Genomic DNA, 19,784 nt, shown 5'->3' on the forward strand with positions numbered 1-19,784 from the left:
GCCTAATACATATGTCTTTAAATATTATTTAACAAGTAAGGAGCCACTAAATTTTGTCCCAGGAAATGAAAATGCACTTAAGTGAAAACAAATTACATAATTCTTAAACTTCATCAATCTAAATGGTAACTGGACCAACAATCAATTTTTTTTTAAGCCCAGAAAAGGCATACCAAAGAAAATAACTTTTTGGAAAGAGATATTTTAAAATTCCATCGTAAGGTGCAGCAGAGCTCACCATTTCGAAGTATGTAAAGTAGATGGCTGCCTATGGGGTAGGATTTTAGGAGTGAGCCCAAAGACTCTAACCTCAAAATATCTCTCCCACCAACTTGCCAATACTTGAAATTTCAGTTAGAGATTCACTCCTTTGTCACAAATAAAATGCCACAGCTGCATGAGGGGAAATTATATTCAGCCTCATTGGTTATTGATCCTCTAAGGCTGTAATTTTCAATCTCAGCTTCCTGGTACCCCTCAGAGGCCTAGGGTATGGCTGGGATTAGGGGGTTGGGCGACAGTGGTTTCACATGGGGAATCAGATCTGATGAGTGACTATGTGGAAGCAGCCACTATCCTGGCTTCAAACGGAGTAGATCCTACTTTTATCTATTTTACATAGTAGATTCCAAGAAAGAATTTTGATTTCAGAAAAAAAAAAATTCTGAACTACTATCTTAGCTCAAAACAAAGTATGGCATGTCTCTTTCCTAAGAGCAAGTTTTGAACAAAGGGTGGTATTAAGAGCCTGGGTTATCTGCCAGCCCTAATGGAGGGCTGGAGCAGAGGAAGGGCCAAAGGAGACTCCTATAAAATGGCCCTCATCAGCTTCACAGTGACCTTGGGAGTGGGCCCACATTCCTTCCTTGTAAGTATCTAAACTCACTTTCCATTGTTTTCTTATAATATTTTTTTAAATACTCTTACCCCATTTTTCTGTGACTATTGACAACATTTCCAAAATAAGGCATATGTTTCTGCAAAAAAAAATCAATTTGTATCCAATTGCAATTCTAAGTTCAATATATGAAAATGTTCAAAACTTTCCAGAAGACAGTGGCAAAGGAAATTTGCTTGTGTGTCATGTCCTAAGCCAAGTAATTTCAATAAGCCCTTTATAAATGAGAATATCTCAAGAAGAATTGTAACAAGGATTTCACTTTGTCTAAATTAACTTAATCCCTAAAATTATATTTAATTGGGATTAAAATATCAGGCATGTGGGTCCTGTCAGTAGCTGAGTATGATGTATTTTGTAAAAAAAAGCTTGGTAAATAAAGGTTTTTGGAGTTTCCTGGCACCAATATATTTATTTTTATAGAAAGTCAGTGGTTTTTTGGATGAGAAAAACATAGTCACGTGCCCCTCAAATTTTATTTTACTGGGAGATATGAACATTGTAGGATTCAATATAAACTAAATCATCAAACTTCCCCCAAATTATCAGCCTTATAGATCATATTCTTATCCTTGGAAAGAGTGTACGTTTTTACTGCCATTCAGTTTCATTTCTTTATATCAAACATGCCTGTAAACATAATTTTCCCCTAAAGTGAATAAGTATCCTGAGAAACTAAAAGCTGTACAAAAGCTTACTATCTATAATAAAACACTTACATTTTAAGAAGTAATCCATTTTTTTCATCATAAAACACAATCAAAACTAAGTAGAATCTTAAATAGGTGTAAATTCATCACCCCATCTTCAATTACGAGAAAATCTGCATTCATTTATGTTCAAATGAAGAATTTATGCTCGATAACGTTCATGGTGAGTCAGACTAACATAGATGTCAGTGGGTAATCCAGGGGACGGGAACATATGTAGGAAAGGAATCTCAGCAACTTGAGCATATCAAACACTCTGTGAAAAAGCTAATTGAGAGGTAAAAACAAATTAACTGCTATGGAGAAGGACAATCTCCCCGAGAGAGAGTGTGTGCCTGCAACAGTAAGGTTCAGTGGTTGCATTTAGTCCGAATAACTGCTGGGACAGTAGTACAGCTCTGGCCTGTGGACTTTTCCCGCTGACTGCCCACCTGGCAATTCTCTGGGCACCTTCTAGGATGTCAGGCCTGCGCAGGGAAAGCCTGTCTCATTACAACAGGCACTGCATGGGAGCTAATGCCCAGACCAATTGCCCTTCCCTGATTTTGATACAGACGCAGTTTTTCTCTTCAGCAGATCTTGAAAAGGAAGATTGTATCTTCCTACAGAGATTTACACCTGACTGCATATGCCTGTCAGAAAATAAGCTAGGATGAATATACTGGCATTTCCCCCCCAAAATCCACAAGGAGGAGGAGGAGGGGGCCAATAAGGACAGGAGGAAGAAAAGGTTGTGGCAAGATGGAAAAGAGCGCTGCAAAGAAGAGTCGGGAGATTTTAGCACCTGCAGCTAATTAGCTATCACATGAGCTGTGTAAAGCCTTCCTAGGATCTCAGTTTCTTTGCCTTTAAAAGGGATAGTCCAATATTTGCCTACTATCGTAAAACCTACATATGAAAATTGATCATCTTCATTACATTTTGCCCAACCTTTAGTGAATGTTCTCGAAATCACAATCACCTTGAATATTCCAATTTTGCTACTCTCACCACAATTCCTTTTCAAATGAACGCAAAGTTGGCATGTTTTACTACTAGTACCTAGGCCATATCCTAAATTTGTTTCCCATTGTTTACCCAAATAACTTAGGTGACATAACAGAGCATCCTAGGGGTTATAAATACATGTTTAGGAAAAGTGGTTAAATAAGAAAGATAAGGATCAAGGAATGTACAATGGAAATAACGTAATATGCACATAGAACAGTGAAAACACCAACCAAAAAAAAATCTTGTCACACTTTCATGTGCAACTGACCTCAGTTATCATTTAATCGTTCCATAGATTCCTAAATATTAAAATAAGCTTTCTATTAGTACAAATGAATGGAAACTTTAAACTTTTTAAAAAATGACCACAAAATAGAAGGCAAATCTCAACTTATTTCATGGTGCTTTTGTGCCATTCAAAGAATAAATTTAAGTATTCAATGCATAGGAAAGTCACATGTTTTCTGTTACCAACCAAATTAGCCCATTTTCAAAATATAAAGAGGCCTGGGAACTTAAAATAATGGAATTGTAGTAAAAAGGTAAGAAGATGAACAGATTGGTTTTGCTAATCTGTTCATAGTGTTGTCATATTGTTTTCAATTGTATGAAAATAATCGTGGCTTGGCTGGGCACAGTGGCTCACGCCTGTAATCCCAGCACTTTGGGAGGCCGAGGCGGGAGGATCACGAGGTCAGGAGGTGGAGACCACGGTGAAACCCCGTCTCTACTAAAAATACAAAAAATTAGCCGGGCGAGGTGGCGGGCGCCTGTAGTCCCAGCTACTCGGAGAGGCTGGGGCAGGAGAATGGCGTGAACCCGGGAGGCGGAGCCTGCAGTGAGCGGAGATCGCGCCACTGCACTCCAGCCTGGGCGACAGCGAGACTCCGTTTCAAAAAAAAAAGAAAAGAAAATAATCGTGGCCTCGGGCCAAAAAGGTGTTCTATGCTTCTCTGCATCTTCCCACAGTTCCTAGCACAATGTCTTCTGGACAAGGGTATTTGATAATATGTGGATTTACTGGACTATTCATTTAAAATCTTCCTCCTTTCTGTCATTGGCAGAATAAAAATTGTTAGATGCATACAACCTGGATGATGAACTAGATGCTGGATGAAGACATCCTTTAAAAAAGAAATCTCTGAATTATCCCTTTAACAAAGCTTAAATTTACTTACAATAGAAGAGAACACTATAACTAAACAATATAAAAATAGAAAGCCTAAAAATATCTCCAAATCAGAGTGCTATGAATCTTGTTATTATCCAGGTTACTAAATTCCACCATATTTCTCTTGCTCATGGTCAGAGTGGATTTAAGTGAAGTTAATGAAGATTAGAGACATTCTAGGTCCTAAGAGTTCTGGAAGTTGTCATAAAATACTTCTGTGTAAGTATTTCTGATGAGCTACCTAAAAAAGACCCAGAAGAAAGAGCCTGAACTGCCAATACTCCTTGATTTGTTGCGATTTACTTTCTCGTTCTAAATAAATATTCACTTCCAGACCTAATTTCAAAGAGAGCTCCCCACCCCAAGCTGGCTCCCAAACTTGACAAGCTCTAGGTCCCACAGAAACTGGATCTGCCTCTACTGGCAGCAAATAGAAAAACTGACCAATTGTGTGTGAAATGCACTAATTCCACTGAAAGGATGTGCCTGTACTCATCTTCCTCTCATTCCCCCATGCTTTCTCCCACCTACTCAGACATCACACATTCTCCTTGCTCATCAATTCTCTGTCACAATCAGCCACCTTCCTACTAGCTTTTCCACTCACCATCCCCCTATAGATTTGCTAATACCCCTTCCTATCAATCCTTTCTTTCCTGCTCTCCCAGGGAAATGCTAACATTGCTGACATTTCCATGGGGATGAAGAGGAGGAGGAGTTGCATGGAAAGAACAAGACTAGGAAGGCAGAAGTCACTGAGCCATGGCTCTAGCAGATGTTCTCAAAGAGACTGGGGGTAGTGGCAGTGACAGGGAATAAGGGGTAAGAGAAAGTTTAGAATAGTAAGAAATTGCTCCAAAACACTTGTTGCCTGAAGGGCTTTGTAGATGATGGTGCACATTGAGTGTAACCACTGATGGTAAAAACAGTAAGAAATTTTCAACCTACAAGGTGCTACGATTTGATGGCAGGAGAAAGTACTGGAGTACAAATACAAATAAATTGTGGTTGTGACTATATAGAATATATGAGTGCACATGAAAATGACATGAAAGGTGACAATGATCATTAGGAACAATGAAATTACAGGTGATAAAACTCTTCCCTAAAATTCCTCAAATGGTGTTATGTTTCAATTTTTTTTAAAACAAGGAACTTTCCTATGGCAGAAATGAGCATCCACGCAGAGGCTGCTCCCAGTTTTTTATCTTGTATGCCCATTAAACTTGTCACTGTATTATGTCACATGATTGCAAAAATGGGAGTGAGGCAATATGGAACACAGAAACAGTGTCCTTTTAAGAGGTGATTTTCTAATGTTAAGACCGAACCAAAAGCTGCTATTGTTCACTGATCAATGCAAGATGTGATAAGGATGAAAAGCTCAGTGAAGAGGTTAAGAACACCATATACAATATGAAAAAGCAGCCCAGAGGATTTTGAATTGCACCTTGCCTCCAGCCCTTGGTTGAGACCACTGCTCTAGAAGATGATGTTGGCTACAATACATTATTTTGATTCTTGAAGTTGAGCTGCGAGCTTACATATATATGTAACAGAGTGATGAAAATCATGAAATGAAGATTAGAAAGATAATCATCCCCATTTATTTTTTGTCAAATACTTTCTAAGATTAAAATGAACAGAAAACAGGAAAAATGCTTTACTAGGGCTATGTAAGTTAGAGTAAGTTCAGTTATAAATGGAAAATATATTTGTTTATTGATAAGTCATTTAACACTCTATGATAGTACATGCCACAAGGTGGGATAAAGTTGTTCATAATCAGAAAAGATGTGGCCCTTGCCCACAGTGAGTCAGAGGTAACTGAGTTAGAGATGGTGTCCAAAGGAAGGTAGGCCATTCCATATGCACCCATGGGAATTTAGAGGGTTAGCTAGGTAACTGATAAGAGTTGATTCTGGAATTAATGCAAGATGGTACACTGCAGCCTTTGCTCCATGTGTCTTCAGTTGGAATTAGCAAGTTCTCCCCACCTGAGAGGATATACAGAATTCCCACCACCACCATCACGAATTCTAAGATATTTGTCACTCTCACAATTTTGGTACAAATGATTTTACTGCTAGCCTTTCTTATTTTACTGATATAAAAGTATAGAGAAAAGTTTTAGCTACTTAGCAACTGGAATGAGAATTTCTTTGTGGGGTGCTATTGGTTGTGCTTAAAAAGCTGCTTTGGTAATCTTGCTATGATTGTCAGTCCTGCCTATACAATAAAATCATTTGGGAGCTTTTGAAAAAATGCTGATGCTTGCACCACACCTGAAGATATGCTAGTAAATGTTTAGCAACCTGCTTAAGGAAGGGGGTGATTATTATAAATTCTGCTGATATGAGGATGACATAACATATAATTTTCAAATAATAATAAAATATCTAATACTTTTTATTGTAAATTCTACATAGCCAACTCATTCTCAAGAGTGGTTTCACTGATTTTTGCCAAGTCTTATATCCACATCCATCCTATGGTTGCAACTGAGAAATGAGTGTTGTTCTGACCCGAATGTTGATTAATATTTTCATCCATGTTGATAAGACAAAAATGAAACAAGACATATGTAGGACTGCTCTTGTTAATCAATGACATGGGCAAGTTCTTTGCTGAATCAGATAATGGTTTCCATATACTGGAAGAATATTTCAATTTTTGTGCTATTCACAATGCAACACACAGAAATTTTGCACTTTTGAATTTAATCTGCATTGTGAATATTTTCTGTCACATACTTAAATCTAGACCACAGATCAACAAACTTTTCTTTAAAGGGCCCAATAATAAATACTTTAGGCTTTTCAAGTCATATGTTCTCCACTCTGCCTGGTAATATAAAAGCAGCCATAGACAATACACAAACATATAGGTGTCGCTATATTCCAGTAAAACTGTATTTACAAAAAAAAACAGGCAGATTTGGCCCATAGTATGTGGTATTTCAACTCCCTAGTCTAGACAATCAATAAAACATGAAATCAAGCCCTCATTTATAGTATTTGCCAATTTCTATTTTATAAATACTCTGACCACAACCAATTTTCAGATACAACAAGCCACCACTGAAAATAAACTTTAGGAAGAAACGCACGGTAGCACACGCTATTATACAGTGTTTACACTAAACAAACACAATAGGTCTAAATAACTTCAAGAGAATAGGTAATACTAAAATGTAATTTAAAAATTAGGAAGTGAAGTGTATGACCTATTTCATTGTAAATTTATATGATTTTTAAATGATGACTATATAAAACAACTGGCTTACAAAATTCCTGAAAACTTAATCAGTGCCTGCAAACTGGTAAAAGTTAGTCTTAGCACAGGAAACCAATTAAGTCAAATATCTGTGGATGGGAACATTGGTATCTTAAAAAAAAAAAAAATACCTCCAGAAGATTCTAACATGCAGCCATGTCATTTTTCTAAGCCTGAGAATGGGGCTGATATCCAGGTTTCTTGAGATGTGGAAGAGGAACTTATTTTCTGAGAGAAGCTAGATGTTGCAAAGGAGAAACCTGAGAAGAGAGGAAGCAGAAGCAAATGGAGCTGAGTACTTCATAGGCGAAAAAAATCATAAAAAGAGAATGCCTGGGATGTGGGAGAAAGAATTCTGGAGAAAAGACCAGGGTGACCAACCATCTTGGTTTGCTGGATGCAGGCTTTTTAGTGCTAAAATAAGGAAAGTCCTGGGAAACCACTAGAAAAATATTTTTTTAATTTTAATTAATTAAAATTAAAATTTAAGTAGCCATACGTGACTAGTGGCTACTTTACTAGACAGCATAGTGAATCTAAACAAACACAACAACATGGCTTCTTTGCATATGTAAATTTCCTCTTTTGTTTGCTGGTATGGAAAGTATTTTAAAGCACATTAAAAGGGAGTGAATAAGAGCGGTGAGTGAAGGCATCCTTGTCTTGTACCAGTTTTCAAGGCGAATGCTTCCAGCTTTTGCCCATTGAGTATGATACTGGCTGTGGGTTTGTCATGAATGGCTCTTATTATTTTGAGATACATTCCTTCAATACCCAGTTTATTGAGAGTTTTTAACATAAAGGGATGTTGAATTTTATCGAAGGCATTTTCTGCGTCTCTTGAGATAATCACGTGGTTTTTGTCTTTAGTTCTGTTTATATGGTGAATTATGTTTATTGATTTGTGTATGTTGAACCAGCCATACTCCCCAAAGCAATTTATAGATTCAATTCTATTCCCATTAAATTACCATTGACATTCTTCACAGAATTAGAAAAAACTATTTTAAAATTCATATGGAACCAAAAAAGAGCTTGTACACTCAGGACAATCTAAAAAGAAGAAAGCAGGAGGCATCATGCTACCCGACTTCAAACTATACTACAAGGCTACAGTAACCAAAACAGCATGGTACTGGTACAAAAACAGACATGTAGACCAATGGAACAGAATACGGAACTCAGAAATAAGGCCACACACCTACAACTATCTGATCTTTGACAAACTTGACAAAAACAAGCAATGGGGAAAAGATTCCCTATTCAATAAATGGTGCTGTAAGAACTGGCTAACCATAGGAGGAAATTGAAACTGGATCCCTTCCTTACACCTTATACAAAAAACTCAGATGGATTAAATACTTAACTATAAAACCCAAAACTATAAAAACCTTAGAAGAAAATCTAGGCAATACCAAGCAGGATACAGGCATGGGCAAAGATTTTATGATGAAATCACCAAAAGCAATCACAACAAAAGCAAAAATTGACAAATGGGATCTAATTAAACTAAAGAGCTTCTGCACAGCAAAAGAAACTATCATCAGCACAAACAGACAACCTACAGAATAGGAGAAAATTTTTGCAATCTATCCATCTGACAAAGGTCTAATATCCACAATTTACATGGAACTTAAGCAAATTTGCAAGAAAAAACAACCCCATTAAAAACTGGGCAAAGGATATGAACAGACAATTCTTTAAAAAAAGACATACATGTGGCCAATAAACATATGAAAAAAAGCTTAACATCACTGATCGTTAGAGAAATGCAAATCAAAACCACAGTGAGATGCCATCTCATGCCCGTCAGAATGGTGATTATTAAAAAGTCAAGAAAAGATAGATGCTGGCAAGGTTGCAAAGAAATAGGAACACTTTTACACTGTTAGTGGGAATGTAAATTAGTTCAACCATTGTGGAAGACAGTGTGGTGATTCCTCAAAGATTTAGAACTGGAAATACCATTTGATCCAGCATCTCATTACTGGGTATATACCTAAAGGAATATAAATCATTCTCTTATAAAGATACATGCATGTGTATGTTCATTGCAACACTATTTACAATAGCAAAGACATGGAATCAACCCAAATGTGCACCAATGATAGACTGGATAAGGAAAACGTGGTACCTACACACCATGGAATACTATGCAGCCATGAAAAGGAATGAGATCATGTCCTTTACAGGCATATGGATGAAGCTGGAAGCCATTATCCTCAGCAAACTAACTGCGGAACAGAAAACCAAACACTGTATATTCTCACTTATAAGTCAGAGCTGAATAATGAGAACACATGGACATAGAGAGGGGATCAACACACACTGGGGCCCATCAGGGGCAGTTGGGTGGGGGGTAGAGCATTAGGGAAAAGAGCTAATGCATGTTGGACTTAATACCTAAGTGATGGGTTGATAAGTGCGGTAAATCACTATGGCACACGTTTACCTATGTAACAAACCTGCACATCCTGCATATGTGCCCTAGAACTCAAAAAAAAAATAAAAATAAAAATAAAATGCAAAAAAGGGAGTATATACAAGAGAGACAATTCTGATCCTAAAGTTAAGTATTTGCTACCCAGCCCTTGTGCTAATATGTATAAGTGATAGAAATTCTTCAGAAATAAGCAGTGAACTTGAGGGAAAAAAAAAAAACACTTTTTTTCCCCAAGTCACACTGTAGTTCATATGAATAGCTACTGATACAAATGAGTAGGATGAATGCCATTAAAGCAACTACACTTCCCCCTCCCTTTTTATTTTTTTCTTAGCAGCTGCATCCTTCTAGAAAACAACCACTCTCCCTCACCTAGTTTCTCTCTTAATCAATAGCAAGTACTTTGCAAAATTGCAGAATGGATTTGTAATCCAGTCAAAAACCTGGAAAAGAACAATGCTACTGCACTACAGAAACCCTTGACCTTGATGTCTTGAACATCACTTCCTAAACCCTTAGCTGACTAGCAGACTATGAGAAATAAATTATCATGTTTAACATGAAATTACATTTCCCAAAAAGTCTATTTTTACATTGTAATGTTCTCACTCAAAATACACACAGGAATGTCATTAAAAGAAATGTTACAGGTCGAAAATATAATGTTTCTAATGTTACTTGTGGAATAAAACAATATTAAGAAAGAGGAATTGCAGAGATGAAGGTTGATCAAAATATAATTTACTTCTAACGTTATCACATACCCATAAAAATAATCAAAAGGAAATGACGAGTTGTACTAACCATGATTTCTTAAATGGAAATAGGCCATACTTTGAGTAATTCAAATTTTACTAACTACAATCTCTTGAAATGCAGGATATGAAATTATAGGACAATATTAACTTGACAAACTTAACATGGAATGTCTGCTATGAAAATCAAAAGTATTTAAATTCCCTAAGCTTTCAGTACCAAAACCACTTTGGCCAAGTATGAGTTGTTCTTTATCTCTCTCAAAGATGCAATAGCAAAGCAGTGGAGGATATTTAGCGATCTTGTCCTGACAAATAACCAATTCACCTTTTTTCCCAGTATATTCTTAAGTATTGATTTTACCAAGTGAACTCAGACATGTGTCACACTTATCCAATACAGACCCTTTTCCTTGGAAATGTAGTTTGAACATCAATCAGTCACCTGGCCTTTCACCTTCAATTTCTATTGCCACTGTCTGTCAACTATTAAAGCTTGCCCATTTCTCCAAATGTTATTTTTAGAAACTGAAATATACCAGGATCATTGTGAAAAATTTGTTTCTTGGAAAAGTGTGCAATTCCTTCATTACAATTACTTTTCTGAATTGAATACTAGTTAAAGCTTATAAATACACATTTCAAAGATCTCTAGGTATTTTCTTTTAAAATCTATTTCCTGAATAATAATAATATTATCACTTGTAATATTACCAGTTTGAGGAAGACAACATTAAAAGAAATTCAAGCTAAGTGCCATTGTTATAAGTGTCTTCAAATGGAGCAGAATGCTTCTGCTCTGGCTGAATCCAGTGAGAGGCACAGAATGACACCCACCTTGAGCTGCAGGCCTCCTGGGACAAGCGTGTTTGCTGGAAGGCTTTTAATGTGTTGGTAGACATAAGAGGAGAATTGCTCCTGCTCAGCCTGTAATTGGGGGCCAAGTTTACAGAGATGACCTCTGTTGCTTTTGATAGCTGTCTGCAATTCATCAATCAGCCTGCTCACCTGAAGGGGTTAAATTACAAGAGTTGTTAGCGAGAAGTAATTGTTGATGTCACACCTATTAGATTTTTGAGTACCTAGCTTGATGGGGGGAAAATGACTTCAATACAAGAATTTGAGTACAGATCTATCCTCAAGTAAAAACAATGAAAGAGATATACATTCCTACATCTACTTTTATTTATGAAAAAATGTCTAACATTTTCACTTCAATAATATGGGATAGGTAGCCCTTTACAATTGTTGAATGAAAAATATCTCTGGATATGAAAAGAAACATATACATTTGACAAGTTTGTAAAGGACTTTTAAACTGTTTAACAAAATAAAACCCTCCTAGGACTTTTAAAGAATCCAATATATGTAACCTACCACCAAATATTTCATTTCACTACATGTATCTTCCTTTTTAGAGTATTTTATTACATGTAACATTTAAATTTTCAATATATATATTAAATTCATTATCATTTTGTTGACCTTTAAAATTAACCTATTATCTTCCTCCCAAATATTCCAATACTTTTTCCCACATTTCATAGATACAATTTTCTAAAATGTATATAACTTCAAAGACAATGCTCTGTTCTGGAAAATGTTTTAATTATATATTAATGTCAAAATAAAACGTATAGTTTTTCCAGAAACACCAAAGGCTATGGATTCTGTAACTTTGATTTTTAAATTTCTAGACTTCTACTTGGTATATTTTAGACAGACATATGAGCCTCACATGTGAATTATTAAGTGGCCAATGTACTGGTATATTTTTATAGTGTTTCATTTTTAAAATCTAGGTGTTTTCTGCATAACAAGTTTAAATTTTTTATTTCTTGGTCTACCTTTTCTATCTCTATCGCTATTTCACATGAGGAAGTCAGAAATTCCAAACTATTTGCTGTATAGATCCTATAGCTCATTTCAATGTTCACAGACAAAATGGAAAATCCTTCTCCAAGAGTATTCCTTGTACTTACATCTCATCCACTTCTCTGTCAGCTAAAAATATGGTATTTGCCCCAGCCTATATTCTAATTCTGATGTTAAATCCATTATTTCTATCCCTTCTACAGAGCATTCAGAGAAGTTAGTGACAGCCAGTGTGCACTATTACTCATATGACTTAAATACGTATTATCTACTCTACCTATTTAGTTCAAGTTTATATGTATATGTATAAATATAAATTTCAATTACATTTGACTTTTACCAAGACCTTTACAAGCGTTACATGCATAGAAACAAGTTAACTTAAAATGATTCCTATTTTGCTTTCGTTTCCCATATCTCTCTTATTTGTCCCTATGTAATAAATTGTCTACTCCTTTTAAATAATCCTTTCTTCTAAATAAAGTGTTGGCAAACTTGTTTTAAAAAGGGTCACATAGTAAATATTTTTGGCTTTGTAGGCCATAAGGTATCTGTCAAAATTATCTAACCCTACAGTTGTATTTGGAAAGCAGATACAGACAACATGTAAATGAATGGGCATGGCTGCGTTGAAATAAAACTTTATTCACAAAAAAAAAAAAATAATGATAAGCTGCAGGCTAGATTTGTCCCCAGGGCTATATTTTGCAGATCCCTCTTCTAAATATGTATATGTCATATCCATTCTTTCATTTCTTATAAGTAATAGCCCTCAATCCCCTCATCCCCCTCCCCAGTTTGGATTAACAAAATACCTACTAAGCGGTCTCCCTGTTCCCATCTCTTCCCCTCCATGCCATTAGGCTACCTCCACCAAATTCATCCACCTTGAAAGGTATATTAAACCACCTAGTTGCTCCCTCAGATTCTTGAGCTTGGTATTCAAGGTTCTAAGACCCTTTATAATCTGATCCCCACCTGGCTTTATGGCTCATATTCCCATCAGACCCCTCTCCTCTAACGAAATGTTTCTTCTCACTGTCCCCTTGCACACACATACACACATCCCTTCCATTTCTAAAGTATCGTAAGTTAGATAATGTTTAACCCAACACTCTGATCTCACAAATGAGGAATTCCATCCCAGAAAAGTTAATTTGCTGAGGATACTCAGATAATTAATACTGGCACTGAAATTAAAGTGTATGTCCCTTGATGCCTAGGCCATAGTTTTATGACTCATTCCTCTCTTATATCCAAGTCCACTCATCAGAAACCCCACTTCTTCTAGCAGACCTTCCAGCACTTAGTACCTGGATATCACCATCTGGCACTTAATCCAAGTCAACTGTCTATTGCTCATTCTTTACTAATAATTCTATTAGTATTATATGTGACATATATGTGACATCAGAATTCCTATGTGATTTGCTCTGGCCAATGAAATATGAACAGAAGTAATATATGCCACTTCTTAGCAGAAGCTTTAAGAACCATTGTGCAGTTCTGCCATTGCTCTCTTCCGCCTGCCCACCCCACCCCATGAAAACAGTAATGTCCCAATAGAAACTGCTCCTTCAAGCCGTATCCCAGACTGAGAAAGACATACTGGTGAGAGCCACAAACAACCTGTAGCCAACATGTAAAGTGACCAAAAAATGAATACTTGTTTTAAGTCACTCAGCTATTGGGCTGCTTGACTTACACAGCACAATCTACCAAAAGCTGATAAATACATTGCATTCTACTAAATCCCTACAATCCTGTATAACTTATATAGTAGGTTACTAAGAGTCAGCCCTTAACTGTAAATTCAAATGAGAGTCTATAGAAATTTCTATTGTCTATTCATAAGGAAGCCCCTCATGCCAGTGAAATTTGGACAAAACTTTGGATATCATGGGAATGGAAGGCAGAGACAATACAGGGAGGTCAGGAGGAATCCTAAGGGAAACAGAAAAAGAAAATGAGATAAAGAAAACAAAATTAATGAAAAGAAAAAGAAAAGAAAAGGAGAGAAGAAATTAAAACGAGAAGGTGAATGGGGGAAATGAGAAGGCAAGAAAGAGAAAGAAGATGTGAAAAAGAAAAGAATGGTGTTTATAGGCTATAAAATTCAGTGACAGGTTTCTCTCGTTATCTTTCTTTTCTTACTTTTTGGAATTAATTTCCATGCTTTCCATAGTACTGTTAATTCTACAAGAAAGTTGTAACATTTAAAATATGGAAATGATAAATGATCCAGTATTAGTCTATCCTTTCAGCCTCATCTTCACCACCAGATCATACTACCCTCCAGCAGTATTATCCTTAAAAAACGATGGATAATAGTGTATAACATCCTTGAAGCTAAAGACCAATACAGGACAGGTGGCTTGCATTTATGGTTATCTGATAAAATTAAAGTCCAAGAACCAAAGGCCCTAAATAAAAGGACTCCATTTCCGAAAAATACTGGTCCTCTCTGAACCCATCTCCAGCATCATGTGATTTAGGAAGATACAATGTTATGCAGTCTTTAAAGTCTACTAAGTATCATGCATTGTATTTCACTAGTCAATTATAATGTTCTCTATAATTTCATGTACTGCACCTTGTGCTATAGCAAGTCACACACAAAAAAAGGGAGGAAACTCAGACTTTGATTTGAGGGCATTTTTATACATGACTGGTTTTACTGTCACAGTCCATAGCCTTTCACTGATAGGGGATTTCATGTGACATCAAAAAGCAACCAGCCATACCATTGATGATGTCATTTGCACTCCAAAGGGCTATTGGCTAAAGTCTTAAAAGTTTCATCTGGCATAGATTTTTGGTTGCTTCAGAAACCTTCTCTACTATTTTTATTGGCTCCAGGATAATCTGTTAACATACGTGAAACAAAATTACACCAATTATCACCTGATTTTAAAAAAATAACTTAAAACTCTCAAGGTATCTAGCAAAGATTAACATATCTTAAACACAGGAGAAAATATATCAAGAATCCTGTCACTGACATTTTGATAATGTTTCCATTCAGTTTTATTCAAACTTTATGTTACTTTACATATTCATAAGGTCTTTTATCCCCAAAGTGTTATGTTTTGTTCTCAGTTATTATGATAACATGTCATCCTAAAAGACAACTCCACACATGAAATAACTCATATACTAAAATCAGGTAGGTAATATAATACTCCTGAATTATTTTACATAATATCATTTTTTCCCAATTCACAGATATTGCTAAAAGGGGGAAAATGTTCTTTAAAATTCTTCATCATGAATCTTTTTTTTTTTTCAAATCCTTTTTTTTTTCCTCTACAAAGGCAATGTGAATAGGGGTAAAAGAAGACAAAACTTGACCTTCTGTGATCCCAGCATTAATGGGTCTGTTCATAATTCAATCTATGTGTGTGTGGGGGCATCCATGTGGAAACATAGAGGCCTGAGAGACATAAAGCCTTTCCCTTTAAACATTATCTGACCCTATCAGTCCCATTCACAAAAGAAGGCTTACGTATGCATATGTTGAAAAAATGCACCATCTCATTGTGCAGCAGAAAGCCTACACATTCTACTATTCATTCTCCGTGGAAATGCAGCACGGAAGTGACACTTGTACAGAATTTGGGAGAGTGACAAATAAGCAGAAGGTAGCAAAAAAATATTGAATATTCTGGTGAGAAAACAAACCCAAACTTCTGAAAGAATACAAATGTGCACATGTCTATAAACATACAGACTGGTTTTTGCATAACATGTAGGGCAGTTTGATCATGTTTGTATGGCGTATGCATGCAACCTTTGAATTCAGTTAAATTCTCAAGATGATTTATAGTCAGAGCAAAGTGTTATTCTATTTATAATCAGCCTTCAAAAGCAGACATGTTGAAGCTATACATTTCTGAGCCATACATTGTGAATACTGTACATTGGCTATTATTAATGACTGTTTGAGGAGCTCCTGGTTTTTCTAGTGATGAGTTCAGCTGTCAGCCTGAATTCTGTGTGGGCTTGAATCCACCCATGTTATTAAGGAGAACTCCAGAGCACTTTGCACAGAACTGTCACTTGAAATCAGCACAAACGGTGGCAGCCTCTATACTAGGAACGTCATCTAGGCATGTAACACACAGAATGGTCTCAAAGCCAGGTCAGCACTTCAATTTAAGATCAGGAAACTTTCTAATTAACAGCATATTTAAGATGAACCAAAAAGGAGGCAGGGAAACAAAATTAGTATTTTAAACTGCCTAAAATCTCTTCTTGGTTTCAGGGCCAATGATACAATGTTTTAAGGGGTAAGAAGGAAACAGAACCCTAATTTGTTGAATGAAGATTGGAAAAAACATGGGAGCCTCAGAGCAAAGTGAACTATCTCTTGATTTGGAAGTTGAGCTGGGTGTAACTCACCAGGAAATCTGAAGTGTGTAGCACCTCTTATTGCCAGCACTTCAAATACTAACAAATTTTTGTGGGTTTTTGTTTTTGTTTTTGTTTTTTGACCCAGAGTCTCACTCTGTCGCCCAGGCTGGAGTGCAGTGGCACGAACTCGGCTCACTGCAACCTCCGCCTCCCGGGTTCAAGCAATTCTCCTGCCTCAGCCTCCTGAGTAGCTGGGATTACAGGCATGCACCACCATGCCCAGCTAATTTTTGTTTTTTAGTAAAGAGGGGTTTCACTATATTGGCCAGGCTGGTCTCGAACCCCTGGTCTCAAGTGATCTGCCCGCCTCAGCCTCCCAAAGTGCTGGGACTACAGGCATGAGCCACCACGCCTGGCCCAAATACTACCAAATTTTTAATAGCTTCCTAGAACCCTTCTGAGATGGGAAACATTTTGGAGGTAGATGTAACCTATTTTCAGCCAGAGGTCCCTTACGTGCTGCTTTTAGGCCTATTCAACAATCTAACATCCCCATCCACTCACGGCAGAAGGAACAATTGAAAACAGACAACTTCAATGTCTTCATAACTCTTCTGGCAATGGGGTTATGTTGATAGCAACAAGGATGATGTCAACTATACCTATGGGGACAGCTATGACACTATGTCTCATAGACCTCTAACTGCAAGAGCATAAGTGACCATGGGTCCCCTCTACTGTGCTCTGAAATCCAACCCCAGATTAGCACCAATGTCTGAGGATACTAAGGCAGGTCTATCCCTGAGAATCACAGGACTCCTCTGATGGCCAAGTTTGGCTCAAAAATCCACCAACAGTTTTGCCAAATCTTTAGACTTCACAGTGGTCCAGGATGTTTCCACGCAACCTTCCTTTCCTCCCTCATTTGGGGTCAGGCCTGCATTTCAGTCTGACAGATTTCTCAGCCTTATCCAGTGCTCTTTCCATTTTCTCTCATGGGCATTTCTTCTAATAACATTCTACACAGTTAATGTCATCTTGGTACCTACATTATACAGAACCTGGAATAATGCACTTTTATACTGATATTAATAAGTCATATGCAAATTTCCAAAAGGCTTAATGTGGCTGGGCACAGTGGCTCACCTCTGTAATCCCATCACTTTGGGAAGCCAAGGTGAAAGGATCACTTGAGGCCAGGAGTTCAAGACAAGCCTGGGCAACATAGCAAGACCCTATCTCTACAAAAAAATTTTTAAATGAGCTGGGCATGGTGGTATATGCCTAAAGTCCCAGCTACTCAGGAGGCTGAAGCAAGAGGAACACTTGAGCCCAGGAGTTCAAGGCTGCAGTGAGCTATGATCACACTGCTTCATTCCAGTCTAGGTAACAGAGAGAGAGCCTATCTCTAAAATAAAAAAATTTAAAAAAAAATTTTAAAAAAGCTTAATGTACTTTGACATATATCATCACCTCAAAGTGGTTTTATGATGCATACACTACTGTTACTCCCAAATTTCATGTGGAAAAATTATGGGAAATAAAACAAGATTTTAAGATAAAACTGTAGGCAGTAGAAGATCTAAATCTCAGATTTTATGATGTTTAATTTGGGTTTTGAGAATTGTCTAGGAATGTATTTGTATACAAATCATAGGAAAAATATTGAAGTAATTTCACCACCAAATTTTTCCTTTCTCTTTTCCATCAGGATTTCCTTTCTCTGTATGTTGATTAGACTTGATGTTTTAACCTTAAAAGTTTTAGACTTTTTCTAATCAAAAGTTTTTTAAGCTATTCAACAGTCTAACTTCCTCATCCACTCATGGGGTAAGAAACAACTGAAAATAGTGTCATTTTAAATGCCTTCATAACTCACCTGGCAAGAAAGTTATGTTAGTGGTAACGAGGACTTTTCTAAAAAGAGTCTTTTAGATTTTTTCTAACAAAAAGTTAGAACTTACACATCCAGATTAATATAATCACTTTCCAAGTAATCACACAGAAATTATCTTCAGAGGCTATGGAATATATTTAGAAAGTATCAGACGTACAAACACACACGAACATACATATACATGAATATGTATTCTCCTCGCTGTGTATTTGATTTTTGAAGTAAGCAAAAGACTTTTTGAGCCAGAGCTGAAAAAGCAAATATATGACTAAATAAGGCATTGTGTAAGAACACTGAAATATATAGTGCTAAAAAAATAAAAATGATAACAAAGAAGAAACACAAATAAATATAATTGCCATTAGATTTTCCAGAAAAGATAATTTTCATTTCCAATGTTGCTAACAAGGTAAGATTTAAAATTACATATTTGCTGTACTGATCATTTTCCAAGGCCACTTCAAGTTTTTAGTCATTGAAATTTTAATTTTGCATAAAATATCAAAAGGCAAAATAATTACAATGTTTAAAAAGAAAATAATCTGTCATTCTTTTACAATATTTTCTATTTAATCTCTAATGATAATTGGTATTGCTATAGATAGATATTACTTTAATTATACTAATTAATCTAGACAGACTTCTTTGCATTTCCCAAAGTTTCCAAGATACGTGGTAGATTCACTTTTAACTTACTGTGAAAATGTAATTAAATTCTCCAATTCTGGTAAAACATTTTTCAAGCACACAGAGAATGATATTTTTTCAAATTTATAATTAACAACCTAGTCTTGTAACTTGTTAATATTCAGGAGAATGAGTCAGAACTATAATTTAAATCTGTGTAATTGCTATTTATTACATTTTAGAAATGGTTTAATTTTCCTTATGAAATATTATCTACTGAGATGGCTAATCGATTTTTACAATATAGTCTTTAATACCAGAGAAGTATGTCCCAAATACTAATATGGTCTCTAATGTAAGAGTAGAATTTACACAGGAAAATTTGGTGCATGCTACCTATTCATCTATTACAAAACACATGGTTAGTAAGGAAGATGCAATCATAATGATAAGAAATACCAAAACCCTGAAGCTTGAATGCATTTATTTACCAAAATATCAAAAAGAAATATATGAAAAGTTTATTTTTAAAATATTCACATTATTTCTGAAGTTACTTTGGATTTTTACTGACAGTGGTACATAGAAATTAGAAAATTCACATTCTTTCCTTAGAAAGATTAAATGCTTTTGCATTCCAGGAAACGACATGAAAATCATTTTCCCCTTTTGTCTAACACCAATTTTGTATTATTTCATTTATGGACTATGCTGTCAACTTCACAGCATGACCTTTGAAGAGAAGAAGGTTTGCTTTAATAATAATATTGTTCCTCATTACAATATTGC

General features: G+C 36.0%; 1 protein-coding gene across 1 annotated transcript in view; it reads right to left on the reverse strand.

Annotated features, from left to right (window-relative positions):
• DCDC1 (doublecortin domain containing 1) overlaps positions 1-19,784 on the reverse strand; it is a 451,976-nt gene that overhangs the window by 237,230 nt on the left and 194,962 nt on the right. The window contains 1 exon segment of the mRNA XM_030829012.1: positions 11,081-11,251. Within this exon segment, the coding sequence (XP_030684872.1) occupies positions 11,081-11,251 (171 nt within the window).

Source organism: Nomascus leucogenys, chromosome 15, assembly GCF_006542625.1.
Source record: "Nomascus leucogenys isolate Asia chromosome 15, Asia_NLE_v1, whole genome shotgun sequence".
NCBI lineage: Eukaryota > Metazoa > Chordata > Mammalia > Primates > Hylobatidae > Nomascus > Nomascus leucogenys.